General features: G+C 58.7%; 3 protein-coding genes across 4 annotated transcripts in view; 1 reads left to right on the top strand and 2 right to left on the bottom strand.

The window, feature by feature from the left end:
* The window catches only part of DLK2 (delta like non-canonical Notch ligand 2), a 442344-nt gene that overhangs the window by 207870 nt on the left and 213781 nt on the right, over positions 1–20693 (bottom strand). The gene's annotated exons all lie outside the window — the stretch shown is intronic.
* Positions 8979–14575, top strand: SLC22A7 (solute carrier family 22 member 7). The gene is made up of 10 exons (XM_056126342.1): positions 8979–9371; positions 9912–10015; positions 10103–10257; positions 10351–10519; positions 11099–11222; positions 11512–11621; positions 11994–12208; positions 13264–13372; positions 14022–14228; positions 14521–14575. The coding sequence occupies exons 1-10, from the start codon at positions 8979–8981 to the stop codon at positions 14573–14575; spliced, it is 1641 nt and encodes a 546-aa protein (XP_055982317.1).
* Positions 15486–17768, bottom strand: CRIP3 (cysteine rich protein 3). Of its 2 annotated transcripts, XM_056126348.1 has the most exons (8): positions 17679–17768; positions 17387–17481; positions 16998–17055; positions 16704–16835; positions 16086–16157; positions 15899–15993; positions 15733–15790; positions 15486–15558 (listed from the first exon to the last, which is right to left on the bottom strand). In XM_056126348.1, exons 1-8 carry the CDS (start codon positions 17719–17721, stop codon positions 15497–15499), a joined length of 615 nt encoding a protein of 204 aa, XP_055982323.1. In that variant the 5' UTR covers positions 17722–17768; the 3' UTR covers positions 15486–15496. The 2 variants fall into 2 exon arrangements, with proteins under 2 accessions (XP_055982323.1, XP_055982324.1); XM_056126349.1 differs by lacking the exon at positions 15733–15790.

Genomic DNA, 20693 nt, shown 5'->3' with positions numbered 1-20693 from the left:
ACCTGGCGATGCTCAGAGCTTATTCCTGGCTCTGCACTCAGGAATCACTCTGGAGGTACACAGGGGACCATACGGGATGCCAGGGATCAGACCCATGTCAGCTGCATGCAAGACAAATGCCCTCCCTACTGTACTCTCTCCTGCCTCAAGATTGTGTTTTATTTTTTCCCCAAGAAGTGAAAAGGTTTAGAAGTGATCTAGATGTCTGGTAATTGGGGCTGACTGATAGACCATACCCCCCACAATGTGATGGATAATGTTAGGAGTCTTTGGGGAGATAAGTGGTCTTTGTGGACCAGTCTCGAGGCAGCCTCAGGGAAAGACCTGTGTTTGAAACTTTTCACAGGGAGGTGAGCTGGGGAAGCAGCTTTCTCTGCCGTGTGTGTGTGTGTGTGTGTGTGTGTGTGTGTGTGTGTGTACTTTTGCATTTTGGACCCAAGGTTCACTAGCTCTGACTCTTTTGCCTAGGCAATACATAAACAATTTCTCTCCTCCTGCTGGGATCCCTGCCTGGGGCGGGAGATAAAAGGGCCCAAGCTCCAAAGTCCTGTTCTCTTCTGAGAAGACCACTGGGCCATAGCTTGAACATCTGGATCCTGTAGAACGACTCCTGGATCCTGCACAAGCTCCTGGCATCCTTTCCCCTCCAACAGCATGCCAGGGCTCTAGACCAGAGCCAAGCCTCGGTGGGGTTCATCCCAGAGCCAGGAGTAGCCCCTGAGCACCACTGGGTGTGTACTCTCCCTCCACTATTTTTAAAAAAGTCAAAAGTAGGGGCCTCGGGTTGGCTCAGTGGCAAAGTATCTGCCCTGTTGCTGCTCTCTTCCTGAGAGCACTTCACCCCATATGAGCTCTCTGGCCCTCGACTAGACTTTAAAAAATTGGATCACCTGTTGGAAATTTCTTTCTTTGTCATCACTGAGGTTGAATGAATGAAAACTCATTCAAGCATTCATCAGCATTCTTCTGGTCATTCATTCATGCAACTGGTTCGACAGGATATTGCCGTCCGTCCCATGTCCCAGGTACTGACCAGGGAGCCCAGCTCAGTGCTCCCACACGGAGGGGGCTGTGACATACACTAGACAAGGGTCATATGTGCTGACCCCTGGGGCCCAGGAGGGATGCACAGCCCAGACTGGGAGTGTCAAGGAAAGTTCCCCAAGATTCTTTGACTGAATTGTGTAAGACTTCTTAGAGGAAAATCCCAGGAACAGGGAGCAGCCAGGGCAAGGTGGGAGACAGAATGGAGGAGGCTTACAGGCTGAGACCTGCCAGCCACACTCACCATCCACAGGGCCCAGGCTGGTTGTCAGGCGAGGGATGGCCAGCCTAGTGGACCCCCTCCGCGAGCTCCCTGAGAAAGCTAGTTCTCTTCTCTGTCCAGTCGTCTAGAGACCTCTGCCATCAGGGAACAGAGAAATAAGTGTCTGGAGCAAGGGTGCTCAGGCAGGATCTGTGGGAGCCCCCCCCACCAAAGAACCCAAAGGGACTTGCGATAGCAGAGGTGGCCCGTGAGGACAGGCTGGAGGAAGTGGCCAGGATAGGAATGTGGTTCCACTAAGTGCCACTGAGATTTTCCCAAAGCTACTTAGGTAGCATCAAGGCCAGGACAAGAAACTCAGTCTGAAGGGTGATGGGAATGGGGCAGAGCTGGAGTCGGGCAGGAAGGGCACTCGCCTTGCACGAGACTGACCCAGGTTTGAAATTGGCATCCCACGTGGTCCCTCGAGCTCTGCCAGCAGTGATGCCTGAGCAATCCCATCAACGGCCAAGACTCAGAGACTATAAAACCCAGCTCCCGGAAGAGAACAGCACAGAGTCTCCTGCCCCCGCGCCTGGCTGTCCTCGCCGGGGCCCCTTGGAGGGGAGCGGGTTGAGTTTCCCTCCCCGCCCCAACCAGGACTCCAGCAGCTGAAGACCTCCAGAACCAGCCACCACCATGCTGAGACCACTCTCCACACGCATGAAGGTACTGGCAGAGGAACAAAGGCATGCGGGTCCAGGGGCTGAGATCTCCAAGCCTGCTTGGATCGGGGCTGAGCATCCTCCACCAAGATCCTCCATCTTCCAGTAGGCAGGGGTCACACCCACCAACTGCCCCCCAGCGCCGTGTAATCCCATCAACGGCCAAGACTCAGAGACTATAAAACCCAGCTCCCGAAAGCGCGCGGCCGCGCAACATCTTATTATCTCATTCTTACTTTGGACAACCTGGCAGGCTACCGAATGTAACCTGCCCACACGGCAGAGTCTGGCAAACTCCCCGTGGCGTACCCAATATGCCAAATACCAGTAACAATGATGGGTCTCATTCTCCTAACCCTGGAAGAGCTTTGAATATGGCACTTTTTAAAAAATCTCAGGGCTAGGATGAAGGAGACGTTACTGAGGCCTGCTCGAGGCAATCGACCAACAACAGGATGGTCGTGATCGTGATCGTGAAACAGAATCTTTTGGGTTTTGTTTGTTTGGGGCCACACCTGTCAATGCTCAGGGGTTACTCCTGGCTCTCCACTCAGGAATTTCTCCTAGTGGTGCTCAGGGCCCTTATAGGATGCCAGGGATTGAACCAGCATTGGCCACGTGCAAGACAAATGGACTATCACTCTGGTCCCCAAAACAAAATCTTAAATTGAGGGCCTTGGTACTTGGTACATCAAATGCATACACTTTTACACTGTTATAATTATCTTATCTAAGTTAAATTTGGGCTGGTAGGATATTTGCCTTGCAAACAGCCTACCCGGGTTCAATTTCTCTGTCCCTCTCAAAGAGCCTGGCAAGCTACTGAGAGTATCCTGCCCACACAGCAGAGCCTGGCAAGCTCCCTGTGGCGTATTCGATATGCCAAAAACAGTAACAACAAGTCTCACAATGGAGACGTTACTGGTGCCCACTCGAGCAAATTGATGAACAATGGGAGGACAGGACAGTGCTACAGTGCTAAGTTAAATTTAAAAGAAAAAAGATCCTGAAGTGAAATGAAGTGAGTGTCCCCATTGTAAGCAACCCCAAGCAGGGACCTTCTTCTCTCTAGTCCTATTTCTGCTGAGGGACTCTTCATTTCCCAGCACACAAGACGTCTTCCCAGCTAGCCCAGTTTAAGCGAGGGGAAGACGGTTTAGAGGGCTGAGACCCGCCAAGCAGCCAAACCTTCCAGGGCCACAGTCACCTTCCCACTTGGACATCTGAGCTCAGGCTGAGATTTTCATGTCGGATGGGGATGATTTAAAATCATCGGAGCGGGCCAGAGCGATAGCACAGCGGGTAGGGCGTTTGCTTTGCATGCAGCCAACCCAGGTTTGATCCCTGGCATCACATATGGTCCCCCAGCACCGCCAGGAGTAATTTCTGAATGCATGAGCCAGGAGTAACTCCTGAGCATTGCTGGGTATGACCCAAAAAGCGAAAAAAAAATAATGTAATGGAGGGGAGAGTGCAGAGAAGGTATATGGCTCTTGCCTCACATGCCATCAACCCCAGTTTGATCCCCAGCACCACATATAGTTCTTTGAGCACCGCTAAAGGAGTGATCCCTGAGCACAGAGTCAGGAATAAGTCCTGACTACCACTGGATATTGTCCAACCCCCCCAAAAAAAATCATAACGGGGGCCTGGAGCAATAACACAGCGGGTGGGGCATTTCCCTTGCAGGTGGCTACCCAGGTTCAATTCTCAGCATACCATATGGTCCCCTGAGCACCACCAGAAGTAATTCTTGAGTGCATGAGCCAGGATTAACTCCTGTTCATCGCTGGGTGTGACCCAAAAGCAAAAAAAAAAAAAGTCATAACGGCATGGAGGTGGAGACATAGTCCAGCAGGGATTACAGTATTTGCCTTGTATGCAACCAACATGATTTGATCCCTGGCGCCTCATGTGATCCCTCGAGTACCAAGCACCGCAGGGGCCCGGGATGGGGCAGAGGGATGGGGAGTGTGCTTTGCAGGCAGGGCCCCATGGCTACCCTGAGAACCACCAGGCATGATCCAAAACAGAACCCCCAAAGCAAACTTAGATGCTTCCTGGGAGCCACGGGCAGGAGGAGAGGTGAGTGACTGTTGGTTATTTTTCTGGTGTCGGCAGGAAAGAAGCCCCCACTGTGAGAACAGAGGCCCCAAGGCCTCACCCAAGGTGGTCTCATTGGTGGTGAGCAAATGAAGCATCGCCACCTGACCCCAGGGGGCGTTGTCTGGGCCGAGTGCTGTGGGGGAAGGGGGGAAGGGGGGAGTGGGGGGGCAGTGGAAGTACTGATCCTGTTACATCAATACTCTGTGTAGTGTTAGTGAGTGAGGAACCGACAGTGGGAGTGAAAGCAAGAAGACTTATTAGGGGGTCACAGGCATTCCCCAAGGAAATACAAGGGGTTGTATTGGATGGGGGGCTGGGTAGGAAAAGTACATGCAGGGAGGGGCAGACCGAGGGGAGAAGGTTTCCAAGGTGGCCCCAGCTAAGCGTCTGGCTTTCCACCCTCCAGCTGCTCGGGCTGGTGAAGGTTTGGCTGTTGTTGGGGACCAGGGGTCAAACTCAGGCCCTCACACATGCAAAGCCCGTGCCCTGGTACTGAGCTCCATCCCTGAGTCAAAGGATGGCTTGTTTTGTTTTATTTTTTTAATAATTATGAAAGTTTGCTTTGCGTTATTTTGGGGGAGGGCATTTTGGGTCATACCCGGTGATGCTCAGGGGTTACTCCTGGCTCTGCAGTCAGGAATTACTCCTGGCAGTGCTTGGGGGATCCTATGGGATGCTGGGGATCAAACCAGGTCGGCCATGTGCAAGGCAAACGCCCTGCCCGCTGTGCTATTGCTCCAGCTTCATTTTGTTTGTTTTTGGGTCACACCCAGCGGTGCTCAGGATTTACTCCGGGCTCTGCACTCAGAGATCACTCTTTAGGATTAGGGGAACCCTATGCTATATGGGAGATCAAGCCCGGAGGGCCGTGTGCAAGGCAAGTGCCCTACCCACCGGACTTTTGCACCAACCCTGAAAGTTAGTTTAAAAAAATCATGTTGTATTTTATGATTGTAGCTTCAGTCACAGGTTTACAATTGCGTTCATGTGGATGGTTTTGATGAGCACTTGCCACGCCGCACCACCTCCAAAGCATCCAGGACCCTCCACCAATGTCCTTATGCCACTTCCAGCCCATGCCATCATCCCCCACGTCCTTGCCCCCACTGACTTCATATTCCCAGCTCTACAGTCCAAGCCAACGCGTGGGTTGGATTGAGGCGAACGATTCCCGTCTTCTGTTTCTCTTTTTACTACTGATGAGATCGTCGGCTGTTTGTTCTCCCTCTTCTTCCCCAGTTTTATCCACACTTTCATGAACTGCACAATTTCATCTTTTCTTACAGCTGCATAGTACTTCACGGTCGCGGTCACGGTCCTCCTGTTGTTCATCGATTTGCTCGAGCGGGCCCAGTAACGTCTCCATCATGAGACTTGTTGTTACGTCTCCATCATGAGACTTGTTACTGTGTTTGGCATATTGAGTACGTCACGGGTAGCTTGCCAGGCTCTGCCGTGCGGGCGAGATACTCTCGGTAGCTTGTCGGCATAGTACTTCACTAAGTATTTATAACAACTTCTCTTTTTTCTTTTTGTTTTGTTTGTTTTGGCACCATACCAGATGATACTCAGGGCTTATTCCTGGCTCTGCGCTCAGGATCACTCCTGGGAGTGCTTGGGGGACCATATGAGGTGCCAGGGATAGACCCTTGGTCAGATATGTAAAGCAAATGCCCTATTTGCTGTATTATCTCTCCTGCCCCTATAACACTTCTCTTTTTATTTTTATTTTTTTGGCTTTTGGGGTCACACCCAGCGATACTCAGGGGTTACTCCTGGCTCTGCACTCAGGAATTACTCTTGGTTGTGCTCAGGGGACAATATGGGATGCTGGGAATTGAACCTGGGTTCGCCGCATGCAAGGCAAACGCCCTACCCGCTGTGCTATTGCTCCAGCCCCAACACTTCTCTTTATTTTAGACACCATGACTTTCAGTACTGTAATGATAGGGTTTCATGCATAGTGTCCCAACACCCCCCCCCCACCAATGTCCCCCTCAGCCTGCAATGTCTTTACGCACTCATTTGTTGTTGGATGTTGGGCTGGTTCCACATCCTGGCTATTGTAAAGTGCTGCTCTGACATGAGTGTGTGTGTGGTGAAGGATTTTTTGGTTTGACTTGATTTGATTTGGTTTGGGGCTCACATTTGGTGGTGCTCAGGGTTTACTCCGGCTCTGAGCTCAGGAGTCACTTCTGGCTGGCTCAGGGGACCTTATGGGGTGCTGGTGATCATATCTGGGTTGGCTATGTGCAAAGCAAGGCCCTAACTCACTGGCCTTGGTGGAAGGTTTGTAAGCAGTTACCCGATTTGTGTTATAAAATGTTTGTTGTCGGTGCCAGAGAACACACACTTTGCATGCAGGAGGCCTTGGTTTGGTCCCTGGTAGTGTGTGGTTTCCAGGCCACTACTAGAAGTCACCCCTGAGCATACATAGAGCCAAGGAGTAGTCGCTGAGCACCACGGGTATGATCCATTTACATCCCATGAAACAACTCACAAAAACACAGCAACCCAAAAAAACTCCAAAAACTGTCTGTCACTGTCCTCCCATTGTTCATCGATTTGCTCGAGCGGGCCCGGTAACATCTCCATTTTGAGACTTGTTGTTACTGTGTTTGGCATATTGAATACGTCACGGGGAGCTTGCCAGGCTTTGCCGTGTGGGCGAGATACTCTCGGTAGCTTGCCGGGCTCTCCGAGAGGGGATGGAGGAATTGAACCCGGCTCGGCTGGGCCGGTCGTGCTCAAGGCAAACGCCCTACCGCTATGCTATCGCTCCAGCCCCATAAAAAAAAAAAAACTCCATAAAAAAAAATATTTTTTTGAATCACTGTGAGATAGACCCTTACAAAGCTGCTCATGATTGGATTTCAGTCACACAGTATTCCAACACCCATTCCTCCCTCAGTGCACAGTTCCCAGCACCAGTGTCCCCAAGTTCCCTCCCATCACCCCCACCCTCCACCCCCTGCCTGCCTCTATGGCAGGTGCTTTTCTTCCCTCTGTCTCTCTGTGTCTCTCTGCCTCTGTCTCTCTCTCTCTGGATAATTCTGCATGGAAAATGGGCTGAAAGAGGTGAGAGATGGATCGGGTTTGAGTTGAACCCTCCGAGACTGTGACCTCACAGGGGTAGGGACCGTGTTTGAGGCATTTCAGTACCATTTGAGGCATTTCAGTACCCGGCAGACACCGCCGCACCCTTCCCCGGGACAGCCCACCTCAGCACCCACATCACAACCTCCTGCTGTGTCTGTCAGCACCACCAGCAACGTCCACGCTCAGAGCTGCCTCAGGGCACAGGTGGGTGCAAATCTCTAAGCTGCCTGCCAGAGGCTTTGGCGTATTCAAACATTTCCCCAGCATGGATCTTTTCTTTTCTTTTTTTTTTTTTTTTATACTTCGATAGACTTTATTTATTTTTTGCTAACAATTCCATTGACTTATGATATGAAATCTGGTGGAGAACAAATGAACAGGATTAATCAGATTGGTTTTCAGCAGCTGCAACTTTGAGCCATCTACAACTGGAAAGCTAGCGCTTAGGCTGTGAATTGACATTTAATTTGGAATTTTTACTTCTTTTTTTTTTTAAGAAATATCCTGGGTGAAGTGAAGGGATTTTTAATTTTTTAATTTTATTATTTATTTTATGCTTTTTGGGTCACACCCAGCGATGCACAGGGGTTACTCCTGGCTCTGCACTCAGGAATTACTCCTGGCGGTGCTTGGGGGACCATATGGGATGCCGGGGATTGAACCCAGGTCGGCCGTGTGCAAGGCAAATGCCCGACCCGCTGTGCTATCGCTCCGGCCCCCTGGAATTTTTACTTCTTTTACCTCAAAGACTTAAAGCAATGGTTAGGGGGGATCTTTTCTTAAAGAACAGCGTGGCTTGGAAATTTGCAGCTCTCAGAACCCATCTGGACAGTCTCCCAGCCCTGCAGCCCAGTGTGGGGTGAGGTGGGTCAGAACCACTGACATCACATTCGGCTGTGCTTGGACAGTGGGGCCGGGACCGATGAGGAAGGGGCAGGGAGGCAAGAACATCAGCATCAGGGGCCGGAGCGAGAGCACAGCGATGGGGCACCACCCAGGTTCCATGGCCAGGACCCCACATGGCCCCTGAGTCTGCCAGGAGTGATTCCTGAGCACAGAGCCCTGAGCATTGCCACAGGTGGCCCCAGAACAACAACAACAAAAGAAAAAAGAGAGAGAGAGAGAAAAATAAAGAATTTCAGGGCTTTGACAACCTCCTCAGCCTCCTCCCTCCGGGTCCTTACACCCGAAATAGGGACAGAGGCTTATGGGAGGCGGGGGGGATTGTGCTTGCAGGAGGGGAGGGTCTGGGGGATCCCCAGAGGGACAAGGCTGCAAGTGTCTTAAGCCGGAGCCAGAGCTCTGGGTGGGGTGCGTGGTGGCCCAGGGGTCACTGAGGCTCGGCAGAAGGAACCTTCACCTAATCCTCCGTCCTGAATCCTGGGCTGCCAGCCAGGCTGTGTTTGATGACAAAGGGCATGTGGGGAGATTTGGCACCGTGCCAGGGCCTCCTTTGTGGGGCCCCTAGCACTTGGTGGTCCGAAGCACTTGGGCTCGGCCCCCCCAAACCCAGAGAGCTCGTGGGAGGCCAGTCAAAACGACCCCTCTTGGTCTCTGAGCAGGGGCGGCCAGTGACCTCTGGGGGCACCGCAGCTCCGCCCCCGCTACCCCCCACCAGCCGGCTGGAGCCTCGGGGGCAGCTGGGGAGGGCCTGGCTGGGCCGGCCCCTGAGGGCTGGATTCTGGCCTTCCGGTTCATCATTCTTTCCTTCCCACCTCCAGAGTCCAAGGGTCCACGGGGTGGGTGGGGTGAGCTGAGCCGGGCACCGCGGCGGGCGCTCCGGGCTGGCCGGTGGGTGGGAGGCCATGGGGTTCGAGGAGCTGCTGGACCAGGTAGGCGGCTTTGGGCCCTTCCAGCTGTGGAATGTGCTGCTGCTGGCTCTGCCCCGCCTGCTGCTGCCGCTGCATTTCCTCCTGCCCATCTTCCTGGCGGCCGTGCCTGCCCACCGCTGCGCGCTGCCCAGCGCCCCGGCCAACCTCAGTGACCAGGACGCGTGGCTGGAGGCCCACCTGCCCCGCGAGCCCAGTGGTGCCTTCAGCTCCTGCCTCCGCTTCGCCCACCCCAGGGCCCTCCCCAACACCACGGTGGAGGGCGGGGAGCAGCGCCCTGGGGAGCCGGACGGGGCTCCGTCCACGGTGCCCTGCCCGCAGGGCTGGGAGTACGATCACGCCGAGTTCTCCTCCACCATTGCTACCGAGGTACCCCACCCCGCGTTGGAACCTGGAGGCTGGGGACCGGGCGGCATGCTGGTTATGCCCAAGGTCTGGGGTGATGCACTGCTGGACGGTGCTGGTCACCCCAGCTTGGCCGCTGGGGGTTTTGGTCCATTTCTCTAGGGAGGGGGCGGTCTATGGATTTGAAGCCCTGAGCTCAGTTTCTGTGGGCTAGGAGAGAACCCCTCCAGCCATGGAGCCCCCCACCACAGCTGGCCTGGATGTGGGTCCTGAGAGTGGGGAGTCACGGGGGTCCCCAGAGTCAGAGATGGGAACAAGAGAAGTCACCTCCTCTTTGAAGGGTCCCAGGTCAGGGCTTACGTGAACCCATCTGCAGCGGGGACATGGGGCAGACACCCCACACCTCAGCCAGGGCCAACAGCTTGGGGTGGGGTGACTGTCCAACACGGAGGTATCAGATGGGCCCACTCGGAAGCCCCAGGATGTGGAAAGGAGGATTAGTGCCCCCTGGAGGGGCCTGTGTCCCTCTGTGGGGACAGGCCCCCGCCCTGCCTGTCCCCACAGTGGAACCTGGTGTGTGAGCACAAAGGCCTGACCAGAGCTGCGTCCACCTTCTTCTTCGCCGGTGTGCTGGTGGGGGCCGTGGCCTTTGGCTACCTGTCTGACAGGTGTGGTGCGGCAGGGGCCCGAACGGGAGGGGGAGGAAGCCAGTCCTTAGCCGGTGCTGGAAGGGAACCCCCGGGGCTGTCTGGCAGGTTTGGACGGCGCCGTCTGCTGCTGGTGGCCTATGTGAGTGCCCTGGTGCTGGGCCTGGTGTCGGCAGCCTCTGTCAACTACCTCATGTTCGCCATCACCCGCACCCTCACGGGCACTGCCCTGGCGGGCTTCACCATCATCGTGATGCCACTGGGTGAGGCGGGCAGAGACCCCGAGGGCCGGGGGGCACGTCCGGCTAACCCCCGGGTGTGGTGTCCGGCTCACCGCCGTCCCCTCTCGGTGGCAGAGCTGGAGTGGCTGGACGTGGCCCACCGCACTGTGGCCGGCGTCCTGAGCAGCACCTTCTGGAGTGGGGGCGTGATGCTGCTGGCGCTGATCGGATACCTGATCCGGGACTGGCGGTGGCTGCTGTTGGCTGTCACCCTGCCGTGCGCCCCGGGCATCCTCAGCCTCTGGTGAGGCCCTCGCCGCTGGGGCGGGGCAGAGACAGAAGCGGGACCGAGAGAGAAAGATGCCCATGCACAGAGGGAAGGTGGCACGATTTGCTGAGACTCGAGGGTGGAGGCAGAGGCAGAAGCAGAGAGCAATGGGGGTTGGAGGGAACACAGACGCAGGATGGAGACAGATGGAGAGCCCGCGGCTTCGCCTGCAGGGAGAGGGGGAGTGGCAGACACGGGGTCAGGCCTGGGGTGGGTGACCAGGGAGGATGAGCCGTGCAGCTCTTTGGCTCCTGACACGACCGCTGTGCATCTATCTGCACGTGTTTGTGTGTCCCCCGCTCCTTCCCCGTGTGCCTTCCTGCAGTCTGGGGACATCTGGGACTCTGGGGCCAGGGTGAGGTTCTGAGATCAATTCCGTGTGGCAGAGAAGGGACTCCCATTTGTGAGGGATCCAGGCTGGAGCGAGGCTGAGTGGGGCCGTGAGGGGGATGGAGAGGCGCTTGGGCCCGGGACGATGATGTTTCCGGCTGAGGGGCCGCACGAGCGAGAGCCCGTGGTGACTCAGGGTGCTGCCTCCACCCCCCCCCCCCCCAGGTGGGTGCCTGAGTCTGCACGCTGGCTTCTGACCCAGGGCCGGGTGGAGGAGGCCCACAGGTACCTGCTTCGATGTGCCAGACTCAATGGGCGGCACGTGGGTGAGGACGGCCTCAGCCGGGAGGTGAGGGTGACAGCGTGTGTGTGTGTGTGTGTGTGTGTGTGTGTGTGTGTGTGTGTGTGTGACTTGTATGTAGTGTCCCCTTCCTGTAGCCTGCTGTGCATTCAGGAAAACCTCCCTGGCCCCCATGGAGTCTCGGTCTCTTCAGCTCAGCTCCACGAGCACTGCCACCCCTGCAAGCGCAGGAGGCAGGAACAGACCCCCAAAGACATTGCTGTGCCTGGCTGAACCCCCTTGGCTGGCTCTGACATCACAAGTGCCCTCCCCTCCTACTGCCGCCCCTCCCCCCCAGGCTCTGAGCAAAGTCGCCGCAGGGGAGCGGGTAGTTCAAAGACCCTCATACCTCGACCTGTTCCGGACACCACGGCTCCGACACATCTCTCTGTGCTGCATGGTGGTGTGGTGAGGAGGGGGTCGGGCGGGGCGGAGGGGGGCAAGGGGCCACTCCAGGCCTGGCGCCTGGGGAGGGCTGGGGAAAGTACAAGTGCGGAGGCAGAAGGAGCTGGCCTTCCCTCCGGAGGCCAGCCGGAGGCGCATTGCCCCTTGGAGAAAGGCAGCTCTGGCCCCCTTCCCGCCTCACACGGGCTCTGTGAAAGGCACGGGGCCCACTGGCGGCAAGGACCACTGGGTGGGGGAAGGCGCACTGTAAGAGCAGAAAGGCTGGTGGCTCTGCAGGCGGGGAAGGTAGCCCCTCCAAAAGTCCAAAGCTCCTGGAGAAGACAGACGAGAGGGAAGGGAAGGAAGGCCCCTGAGTGACCAGGCGATCTCCCTCAGGTTTGGGGTGAATTTCTCCTACTACGGCCTGAGCCTGGACGTGTCCGGGCTGGGGCTGAACCTGTACCAGACGCAGCTGCTGTTCGGGGCCGTGGAACTACCTTCCAAGCTGCTGGTCTACCTGGCGGTGCGCCACGCGGGACGCCGCCTCACGCAGGCGGGGACACTGCTAGGCACTGCCCTGGCCTTGGGGATCAGACTCCTGCTGTCCGCGGGTGAGCCCCGGATCTCTGAGCCTGCACCGGAGACCCCGCCCACCCTCGAATCCCCGCCCACTTCCGCCCCGCCCACAGACGGAGGCCCCGCCCACCCCATACAGATCCCGTCCACAGCCTGGTCCAGTTCGGGCCCCGCCCACCACCGGCTCCAGCCTGGTCCCTTCCACAAGAGGCCACGCCCATGGTCCCGCCCCATACAGCCCCGCCCATAGCCTGCTCCAGTTAGGCCCCCCCCCAGCACCGGTTCCAGCCCGGCCCCGCCCACGCCCCATTAAAGCCCCGCCCGCAGCCTGCTCCAGCCCGGCCCCGCCCACAAAGCCCCGCCTACCGCCTGCTCCGCCCGGCCCCGCCCATAGCCTGCTCCAGCTCGGGCCTCGCCCAGCACCGGCTCCAGCCTGGTCCCTTCCACAAGAGGAGGCCACGCCCATGGTCCCGCCCCATACAGCCCCGCCCATAGCCTGCTCCAGTTAGGCCCCCCCCAGCACCGGTTCCAGCCCGGCCCCGCCCACGCCCCGTTAAAGCCCCGCCCGCAGCCTGCTCCAGCCCGGGCCCCGCCCAGCACCGGCTCCGCCCATAAAGCCCTGCCCGCAGCCTGCTCCGGTCCCGCCCACAAAGCCCCGCCTACCGCCTGCTCCGCCCGGCCCCGCCCATAGCCTGCTCCAGCTCGGGCCTCGCCCAGCACCGGCTCCAGCCCCGCCCACAAAGCCCCGCCTACCGCCTGCTCCACCTCGGGCCCCGCCCGGCCCCGCCCATAACCTGCTCCGGTCCCGCCCATAAAGTCCCGCCCACCAGCTCGGGCCCCGCCCAGCACCGGCTTCAGCCCGGCCCCGCCCATAAAGCCCCCGAGTCCACTTACGCGCGGCGCCCGCGGTCCCGCCCGCACCCGACTCCCCGACCAGAGCCCACCGCCCTACCTGCACTCCATTCCCCGAACCGCCCCACTCCAAGGCAGTTGTTTCCTGCCCACTCCGGGGGCTCCGCCTCCCAGCCCACCCCGCCATCCGTCGCTGCCCAAGGTCCGCTGCTCACAGCCTGACGTCCGTCTCCTCCAGAGATGGGACCCTGGAGCACCGCCCTGGCGGTGATGGGGAAAGGCTTTTCTGAAGCTGCCTTCACCACCGCCTACCTGTTCACGTCGGAGCTGTACCCCACTGTGCTCAGGTGAGGGGAGTCGGGGTCCCCGGTCACCTCGCTCACCTCCGCCTGCGTCCGCTGCGCCCAGCCCTCCTCACCCGCCCTCTGCACCGCAGCGGAGCACACCGTGTCTGTTAAGGTGGGAGAATGGGGGCACCCTGGGAGGGGTCCGGCATCCTCGGTGGGCTTCCTTTAGAAGCGAACTGGGGGATCGGATTCTCTGGCCAACCGGCCTCCCCTCCCCCGGCCTCGGGAGATTTCTCCAGCCCAACGTGTGCAGATGCAGTCAGATTAGGAAGCCTCGGGTCCTGGATCTGGACCGCCCCGTTGACCCTCTTCCTTCCACACTACCTTTCCCCAGCGCCTTCTCTGATGCCTGTGCTGTATCTGTGTGTTGTGTCTGAACCTAGGGCCTCACATTTGCACATTTGCACCTCCTTGGCACTCTGCCAGAATGAGGGCTCCATCCTCTGCTGGGTGCTGGCTTGGGCTCCTGGTCCTGGGAGTGGGAAGAGCACTGATACGCTGATAGAAACCTCTGCCTTCTAAGCCAGTTGCGGGAAAAGGGGTGTGGGGGTGTGCTCAGGAGTGACTCTGAGGACTCCTGCCAGGGTGACACCCTGCGAGACTGGAGCCCAGGAGCACCGCCTCTGCCCCCTCCTCTCTCTCCGAACAGGCAGACAGGGATGGGGCTCACTGCACTGGTGGGCCGGCTCGGGGGCTCTTTGGCCCCCCTGGCGGCCCTGCTGGATGGAGTATGGCAGTCGCTGCCCCAGCTCGCTTATGGGGGTGTCGCCCTGCTGGCCGCCTGTACCGCACTCCTGCTACCAGAGACCAGGCAGGCACAGCTGCCAGAGACCATCCAGGATGTGGAGAGGAAGAGGTGTGTGCCCGGGCTGGCGTGGGGGTCTGCGTGAGCACATTCATTCACTCGGGCATGGGGACCAGGTACAGGACACCTCAGGTAGGGTTCAGAGTTGAGTCGACGTGGACGCAAACGGGTGTGCCTGGGTGCATGACCCGGACACTTCAACTGCACGTGTAAGCGTGTCTGAGTCCATACACATGCATGTGCACACCCGAGGTTGTCTGGGAAGTTGGGGGGGGTGCGTGCTCAGGTCCACTCGTGAGAGGACATGTGGATCTGTATACCAAACAGATGTCTTCCTCCCCAGCACACCATCAACTCTGCAGGAGGAAGCTGTGCCCATGAAGCAGGTGCAGGACTGACCGGCATTGAGGCAGGCCCGTTCCACTCAGCTCTGCAGCGGGGCTGGGTGACCAGGGCGCTGGCCAGAGGTGGTGCAGCCACCAGACTCTTTGTCATGCTGCAACAGAGTGACTTCCCAGAAGGCAGGGGGAGAATCCCAGCATCTCTCCTAGCTGGGGTGATACCGTAAACAAAGGTGCCCTCTGAGCACCAGTGAGCAGCTGCAGGACGAGCTCTGGGTGGGACACGCTCTGTCCGGGCATGGGCTGTGATCTGAGCTTTGCCACCGGTTTGCTGTTTGACCTCAGGCCTGTGGCCACCCTGCAGATGGTGACTCAAGCATCAACCCAGAGGAGATGAGGTCATGCTCTAAGGAGATGCAGAATCAGACCCTGCTGCCAGAGGTGGCTTCCAGGAGGAGAGTGCATAGGGCATGCTGCCTGCTGTGGCGTTGGGGGGGCGTCCCACTGCCAGGGGCCCCACAAACACATACCTCTTTGTTCCATGCAGTGCCCTGCAGAGTAATGCACCCCCCCGCACCCCCCACCCTCCCACCCAACCCACTGGCTCGGGCTCCTGCCCAAAGGAGAACTTCCAGCAAGGGAGTTTAACCTTTTATTGGAGAGGCCAAAGAAGCTGGGAATAAACACGAGTTTTATGAGTACCTTGACACTCTAGGGTTTGTTGGGGAAAGGGAGTGGGCAAACCAGGCGGCCGGCCTTCAAAATAGTGCGGTCAGTGTCCCCAGGTAGGCCGGCAGGCAGGGAAGGGACGCGGTGTCAGAGAAGGTCCACACGGGTCTGCCATGCGCTGTGGGCCCAGGCCGCCTGAATCCCACCTTCTCTCACCCGCTCTGGACTAAAGAATCGGTAATGCCCACGTGGCCAGTGGGCACGGCGGGAGGCCTGCGTCGGGATGGTCGCTGTTCTGCTGTGAGCACCTCATTTGGATTTTATCTCCACCGGGTCATAGATGTAGCAGCCCACGTCACCAATATTCACACCTGGAGGGGAGAGCCCTGTCACCAGACACTGGGAGCTCGGGGAAGCTGGGCTGAGGGTGGGCGGGAACCAGGACGCGCCTGGGGACGCTGGAGCCCCCGAGAATCGTCCCACATCCCCCTCCGGCCGTGGACTGGCCAGCATTCAGGCTTGGTGTCTGGGGTGGGGGTGCCCACCTTTGGGCCCAAACAGGTAGCCGTAGCAGGGAATGTGGCAGTAGGGGACGCCGTCATGCTGGGCCCGGGGCAGGGAGACAGAGAAAAGGAAACCGATTCAGCTCGTTCCCTGCCAGCTCCAGCCCCTGCCTCCCCTCCCCCTCCACCCACCATCGGGGCCACTGACCTCGGCGTGTCTCCCGGCCGTCAGCGTCTTCCGGCAGCGCTGGCACCTCAGACAGGGCCGGTGCCAGTTTCTGCCCAGAGACATCACACTCTCAGCTGGCAGGGGGGCGGAGGGGGCAGAGGGCGGTTCAGGGGGTGGGCTGGCTACCGGCCTGGCACCCAGGCCCTTGTCCCCTTCCCGCACTTACCAAAATACACAGGCTCCTCACAGCTGGGGCACGGCGAGGGCTCCCCGGTGAACGTCTTTCTGTGGGGGGGGCCTTGAAGGGGGAAGAGGCGGGGACCGGCCCTCAGCAGCCCCCTCACCCCCTCGCAAGGGGCACCCCAGCGGAGCCGTGTGACCCCCCATCTTCAGGAGGGCTCCCACTCAGGGACCCACCCACCCCACGGGGTCAGCAACAGAATCGTCCGAAACCCGAGATGACCGGGCAGCGGGCAGCGGGCCGGGCAGCGGTGTCAGGTGTTGGGTAGTGCCATGTCACTGTCCAGTCCAGGGGGCCGGGGGTGGGGGGAGGCCACGGAAGGTCGGGACCCCTTACTCCTGGGCTCTCCTTTCACACCCCTGAGAGTGGGGTGGGAGCCCCAGGACCAGCCGTGTGGGCGTGAGGTGGCCTGTCCTCTCTCCGCCTGTTTTCTCATTCGCGAAATGGGGGATGATGTCACCTGCCCGCTGACCTCTTTAAGTTAGTGACCGGCACGAGGGAACATGGAAGAAGGGGCCCTGGGGCAGAGGCCACTTGGCGGAGAAGCCCGGGGTGCAGCGGGGAGCCTGGGAAGGGTGGGAGGAGGGGCCGGGTTCCACTTACTTTTCTTGGTCCGTGGGGGGCCAGTCCTGGGCCTGGGTGGGCTGAAGCTGCTAGGGCTGAGGGGAGCGCGCCGGGCCGGGGGCGGCGTCGGGGGACTGTAGAGGTGGGAACCCAGGACACTGAGGTTCACCCCTGCAGAGAAAAGAGGAGAGGAGGGGAGGGGAGGGGAGAGGAAGGGAGGGGAGGGGAGAGGAGGGGAGGGGAGGGGGAGGGGAGGAGAGGAGAGGGCTGGTCCCTCCTGCTCCAGGCCCTGGGAGGGCCCTCCCGCCCCTGCCCCTCAGTGCCTCTACTTACCCCTGGGTCCAAAGAGCGCCCCATAGCACGGCCTGTGACAGTATGGCCTTCCCTTGTGCTGGAACAGCAGAGGGAAGTTGCTTGGGGCAGGGGGCACCTGTCCTGTCCACGGCACACCTTCCTTCCCACCAAGGCTGCTGACTGGGCCTGTCTTTGGGCCTGGGGGGATGGGGTTGGGGAGGGGAGGTGGCTGGCACCCCAGCGCAGCCACTGTCCTTGGGGAGAGGGGACACTAGTAGGCCGGGGTGGTCAGTGCTGCCTGTCCCCAGCTGCCCCCAGAGAAACAAGTCAGGCCCCCCAGGTCTTAGCGGGAGCGGAGACCACCCGTGATCATGGGAATTGGGGGATGAATCGGAGGGCTGGGGTTTGGGCAGGTGGCGAGGCCTCACCTCTGCGTGCCCTCCTGGGCACAGGACGTTGTGGCAGCGCTCACATTTCAGGCAGAAAGGATGCCAGTTCTGGCCCAGGGAGCTCACCTTCTCCGCTGTGGGGGGCAGGGGCAGGGCTGCAGGGGACCGGGCCAGCCACGGGGAAGGCCCCTCCCGCCGGCCCGCGCGCGCCCTGCAGGTGATGGGGACGGTCCCCGGGGTGGTCAGCCCCCCACGCGCCAGCCCTCGCGGCCGCGGGGAGCCGGCGGCTCTCCCTGGCCCCTTCTCCAAGCCTCCGAGGCGCCGTCCTCACCGAAGAAGACCGGCTGCTGGCACCGCGGACAGGTCCAACTCATGGCTCGGCCGCCGCCGCCTGCGGCCGTCGCCGCCGCTCCCGGGCTCCCGCCCCCCTACTGGCCCCGCCCCTTCTGGCCCCGCCCCCGGCGCGGCCCGGAGCCTCATTGGGCGGCGTCCGCGGCTCCCGGGCTCCCGCCCCTCTGCTGGCCCCCGCCTCCGACGCGGCACGGAGCCTCATTGGGCGGCGTCCGCGGCTCCCGGGCTGCCATTGGCCGCTCCGCTCCCAGGCAGGACCCGGTACCCGCGAAGCCGCTAGAAGGGTCCGAGGGTGCCCGCACGCGTCTTTGCTTGCGGAGCGGAACCGTCCAGAGCGCAAAGGCCGGAGGAAGGAAGCGTTTCCCCAAAGCTGGGGGGTTAGACATTCTGAAAATGGCTTGACTCTGGGGCATGAAGTACAATTCCGGAGGTCTAGTACAGCGCGGGGCGCGTTTTCCTTGAACCGCCAGGAATGAACCCCGAGTAAATCCTGAGCACGGCTGCGGAAGGGGGCAAAAATCGGCCTTGGGCGGTTGAGAACTCACTTTAGTTACTTCTTAGTCGAGTAAATTAACCTTCCTCTGCCTCCCCTTTCTTACTGGGTGGGAGGCGCGACCGTGGTTCTGGATTCTAAGGGAATCAAGCGGTGCATCAGACATGTAAACCACGCATTCCATCCCCTGCCTTGGAGAGAGTTCCCTGTCTCTGCTTTCCCCTCCCTTCCTCCCTCCCTCCCTCCTTTCTTTCCTTCCTTCCTTCCTTCCTTCCTTCCTTCCTTCCTTCCTCCCTTCCTCCCTCCCTCCCCTCCTTCCTTCCTTCCTTCCTTCCTTCCCTCTCTCCCTCCTTCCTCCCTCCCTCCCCTCCCCTCCCCTCCCCTCCCCTCCTTCCTTCCTTCCTTCCTTCCTTCCTTCCTTCCTTCCTTCCTCCCTCCCTCCCCTCCCCCTCCCCTCCCCTCCCCTCCCCTCCCCTCCCCTTCCTTCCTTCCTTCCTTCCTTCCTTCCTTCCTTCCTCCCTTCCTCCCTCCCTCCCCTCCTTCCTTCCTTCCTTCCTTCCTTCCTTCCCTCTCTCCCTCCTTCCTCCCTCCCTCCCCTCCCCTCCCCTCCCCTCCCCTCCCCTCCTTCCTTCCTTCCTTCCTTCCTTCCTTCCTCCCTCCCTCCCCTCCCCTCCCCTCCCCTCCCCTCCCCTCCCCTCCCCTTCCTTCCTTCCTTCCTTCCTTCCTTCCTTCCTTCCTTCCTTCCTTCCTTCCTCCCTTCCTCCCTCCCTTCCCTCCCTCCCTCCCTCCCTCCCTCCCATCCCCCTGCCTTTGAGCTAATTCCTTGCCTCTAAGTCTTCCTGCCTCCTGGCCTCCCAGCCTTGCCTTTCTTCCCTTCATTCCTTGCTTTTGCAGGGGTTGGGTTTGGGGGTTTGAGCCACATCCAGAAGTGCTCAGGGGCTATTTCTGACTTGGTGTCAGGGTGACCATTTCAGGGGCCAGGATGGAACCAGGATCACAGCAGAAGCAGCTGCATGCAAGGTAAGTACCTTACCTGGATATTTGTTGAATATCCAGCCCCTGACTCAGTTTTCTTTTCTTTTCTTTTCTTTCTTTCAGTTTGGGCCACATTCAGCAGAGATTCATTCCCATGGAATGGAAGAAAATGGTCCTGAAACAAAACCAGAAAAATAGTAGTTCTAGTCTCCACTCCAATAATAAAGGCATTATTCATTTCTGCCTTTGTGAGCACACACCCATGGTGTGTGTGTGTGTGTGTGTGTGTGTGTGTGTGTGTGTGCGCGTGCGCATGCACTGTACGTGCCTGCGCATACCAGCCACACCTGGCAGTGTCCAAGGTGTATTCCTGACTCTCTACTCAAAAGTGATCCCAGATGGTGGCTGGGGTCCATATGCTTTGCCAAGGATTGAACTGGGCTGCAAAACAAGCGCCTTCTCCCCTGCCTTGCATTCTCACTCGGGTCCAGCCTTTCCCTTTATGTGGCTCTCACGGCAAAGGTGTTCCTCCTGAGGATGAGAGAACTTCACTGGTGTATGTTCTTACACATAAGGTCTATTATTGAGCTACGTATGCTTTGCATATGTTAAGTTCTTGATTCGACTTCTGGCATTGCTCTCCCTCTCCTGATAAAACATTGCATCAGGGGCTGGAGTGATAGCACAGCAGGTAGGGCGTGCGCTTGCCTTGCACATGGCCGACCCAGATTCAGTCCCTGGGTGACTTGGCCCCCCCAAGTTCTCCTGAGCACTATCAGGAGTGATTCCTTAGTGCAGAGCCAGGAGTTACCCCTGAGAATCGCTGGGTGTGGCCCCCAAACAAACAAAAATAAGTAATAAAAAACAAAACCACATCAAATCCGAGAGGGGTGGAGGAATCGAACTCGGGTCGGCCATGTTGGCTGCGTGCAAGGCAGACGCCCTACCCGCTGTGCTATCGCTCCAGCCCGGCAAGCTACTGAGAGTATTCGATATGCCAGACACAGTAACAACAAAGTCTCCAATGGAGACGTTACTGGGCCCGCTTGAGCAAATCGATGATCAACGGGAGGGCCCTTACTTACTTACTTACATCAAATCATCCTTTTCCAGGGACCAGCGCATAACAACTTGCCTTGCCCTCTGTCTGGCATCTGGTCAGGTCTCCCAGGGAAAACCAGCAGCTGACAGCTTGGATGAGTCAGTGAAGCAAGTGCTTCACTGCTCCCCTTCTTCTGGACCCTCCTGTTTGATGTGACCATAACAGAGTTTGCCTCACCTCCACTTCAGGGCTCGGGAAAGGTTAGCTGAGTTTTTCTCTTTCAGGTACTGTACCACCCCTTTGCAGATGGAGCAAATCACAGGACTCCACTCTTCTTCACCTGGTTTCCATTGTTCTTACTCTAGAAGATGATTTATGAAGAATGCTCATTTTATTTCACTTTATTTTTAAATATTTTTGGAGGGATGTCTCCTAAGCATTGCCTGGCAGTGATAAGAGATCTTCAGGGCCATGCCTGGTGGTAT

Source organism: Sorex fumeus, unplaced genomic scaffold (assembly GCF_029834395.1).
Source record: "Sorex fumeus unplaced genomic scaffold, SorFum_2.1 ptg000061l, whole genome shotgun sequence".
Classification (NCBI taxonomy): Eukaryota; Metazoa; Chordata; class Mammalia; order Eulipotyphla; family Soricidae; genus Sorex; species Sorex fumeus.
This window is presented reverse-complemented; position numbering and strand designations above follow the sequence as displayed.

Bases quoted from the DNA above. Each gene is read 5' to 3' on its own strand.
- SLC22A7 (XM_056126342.1), top strand. From the start codon at position 8,979: ATGGGGTTCGAGGAGCTGCTGGACCAGGTAGGCGGCTTTGGGCCCTTC. The intron at 10,016-10,102 runs GTGTGGTGCGGC...GCTGTCTGGCAG, and splicing joins TTTGGCTACCTGTCTGACAG to GTTTGGACGGCGCCGTCTGC. The intron at 10,520-11,098 runs GTGAGGCCCTCG...CCCCCCCCCCAG, and splicing joins CCGGGCATCCTCAGCCTCTG to GTGGGTGCCTGAGTCTGCAC.
- CRIP3 (XM_056126348.1), bottom strand. From the start codon at position 17,721: ATGAGTTGGACCTGTCCGCGGTGCCAGCAGCCGGTCTTCTTCG. The intron at 17,056-17,386 runs GTGAGGCCTCGC...CTGCTGTTCCAG, and splicing joins GCCCAGGAGGGCACGCAGAG to CACAAGGGAAGGCCATACTG. The intron at 16,158-16,703 runs GTAAGTGGAACC...TCCCCCTTCAAG, and splicing joins CCCCCCACGGACCAAGAAAA to GCCCCCCCCACAGAAAGACG.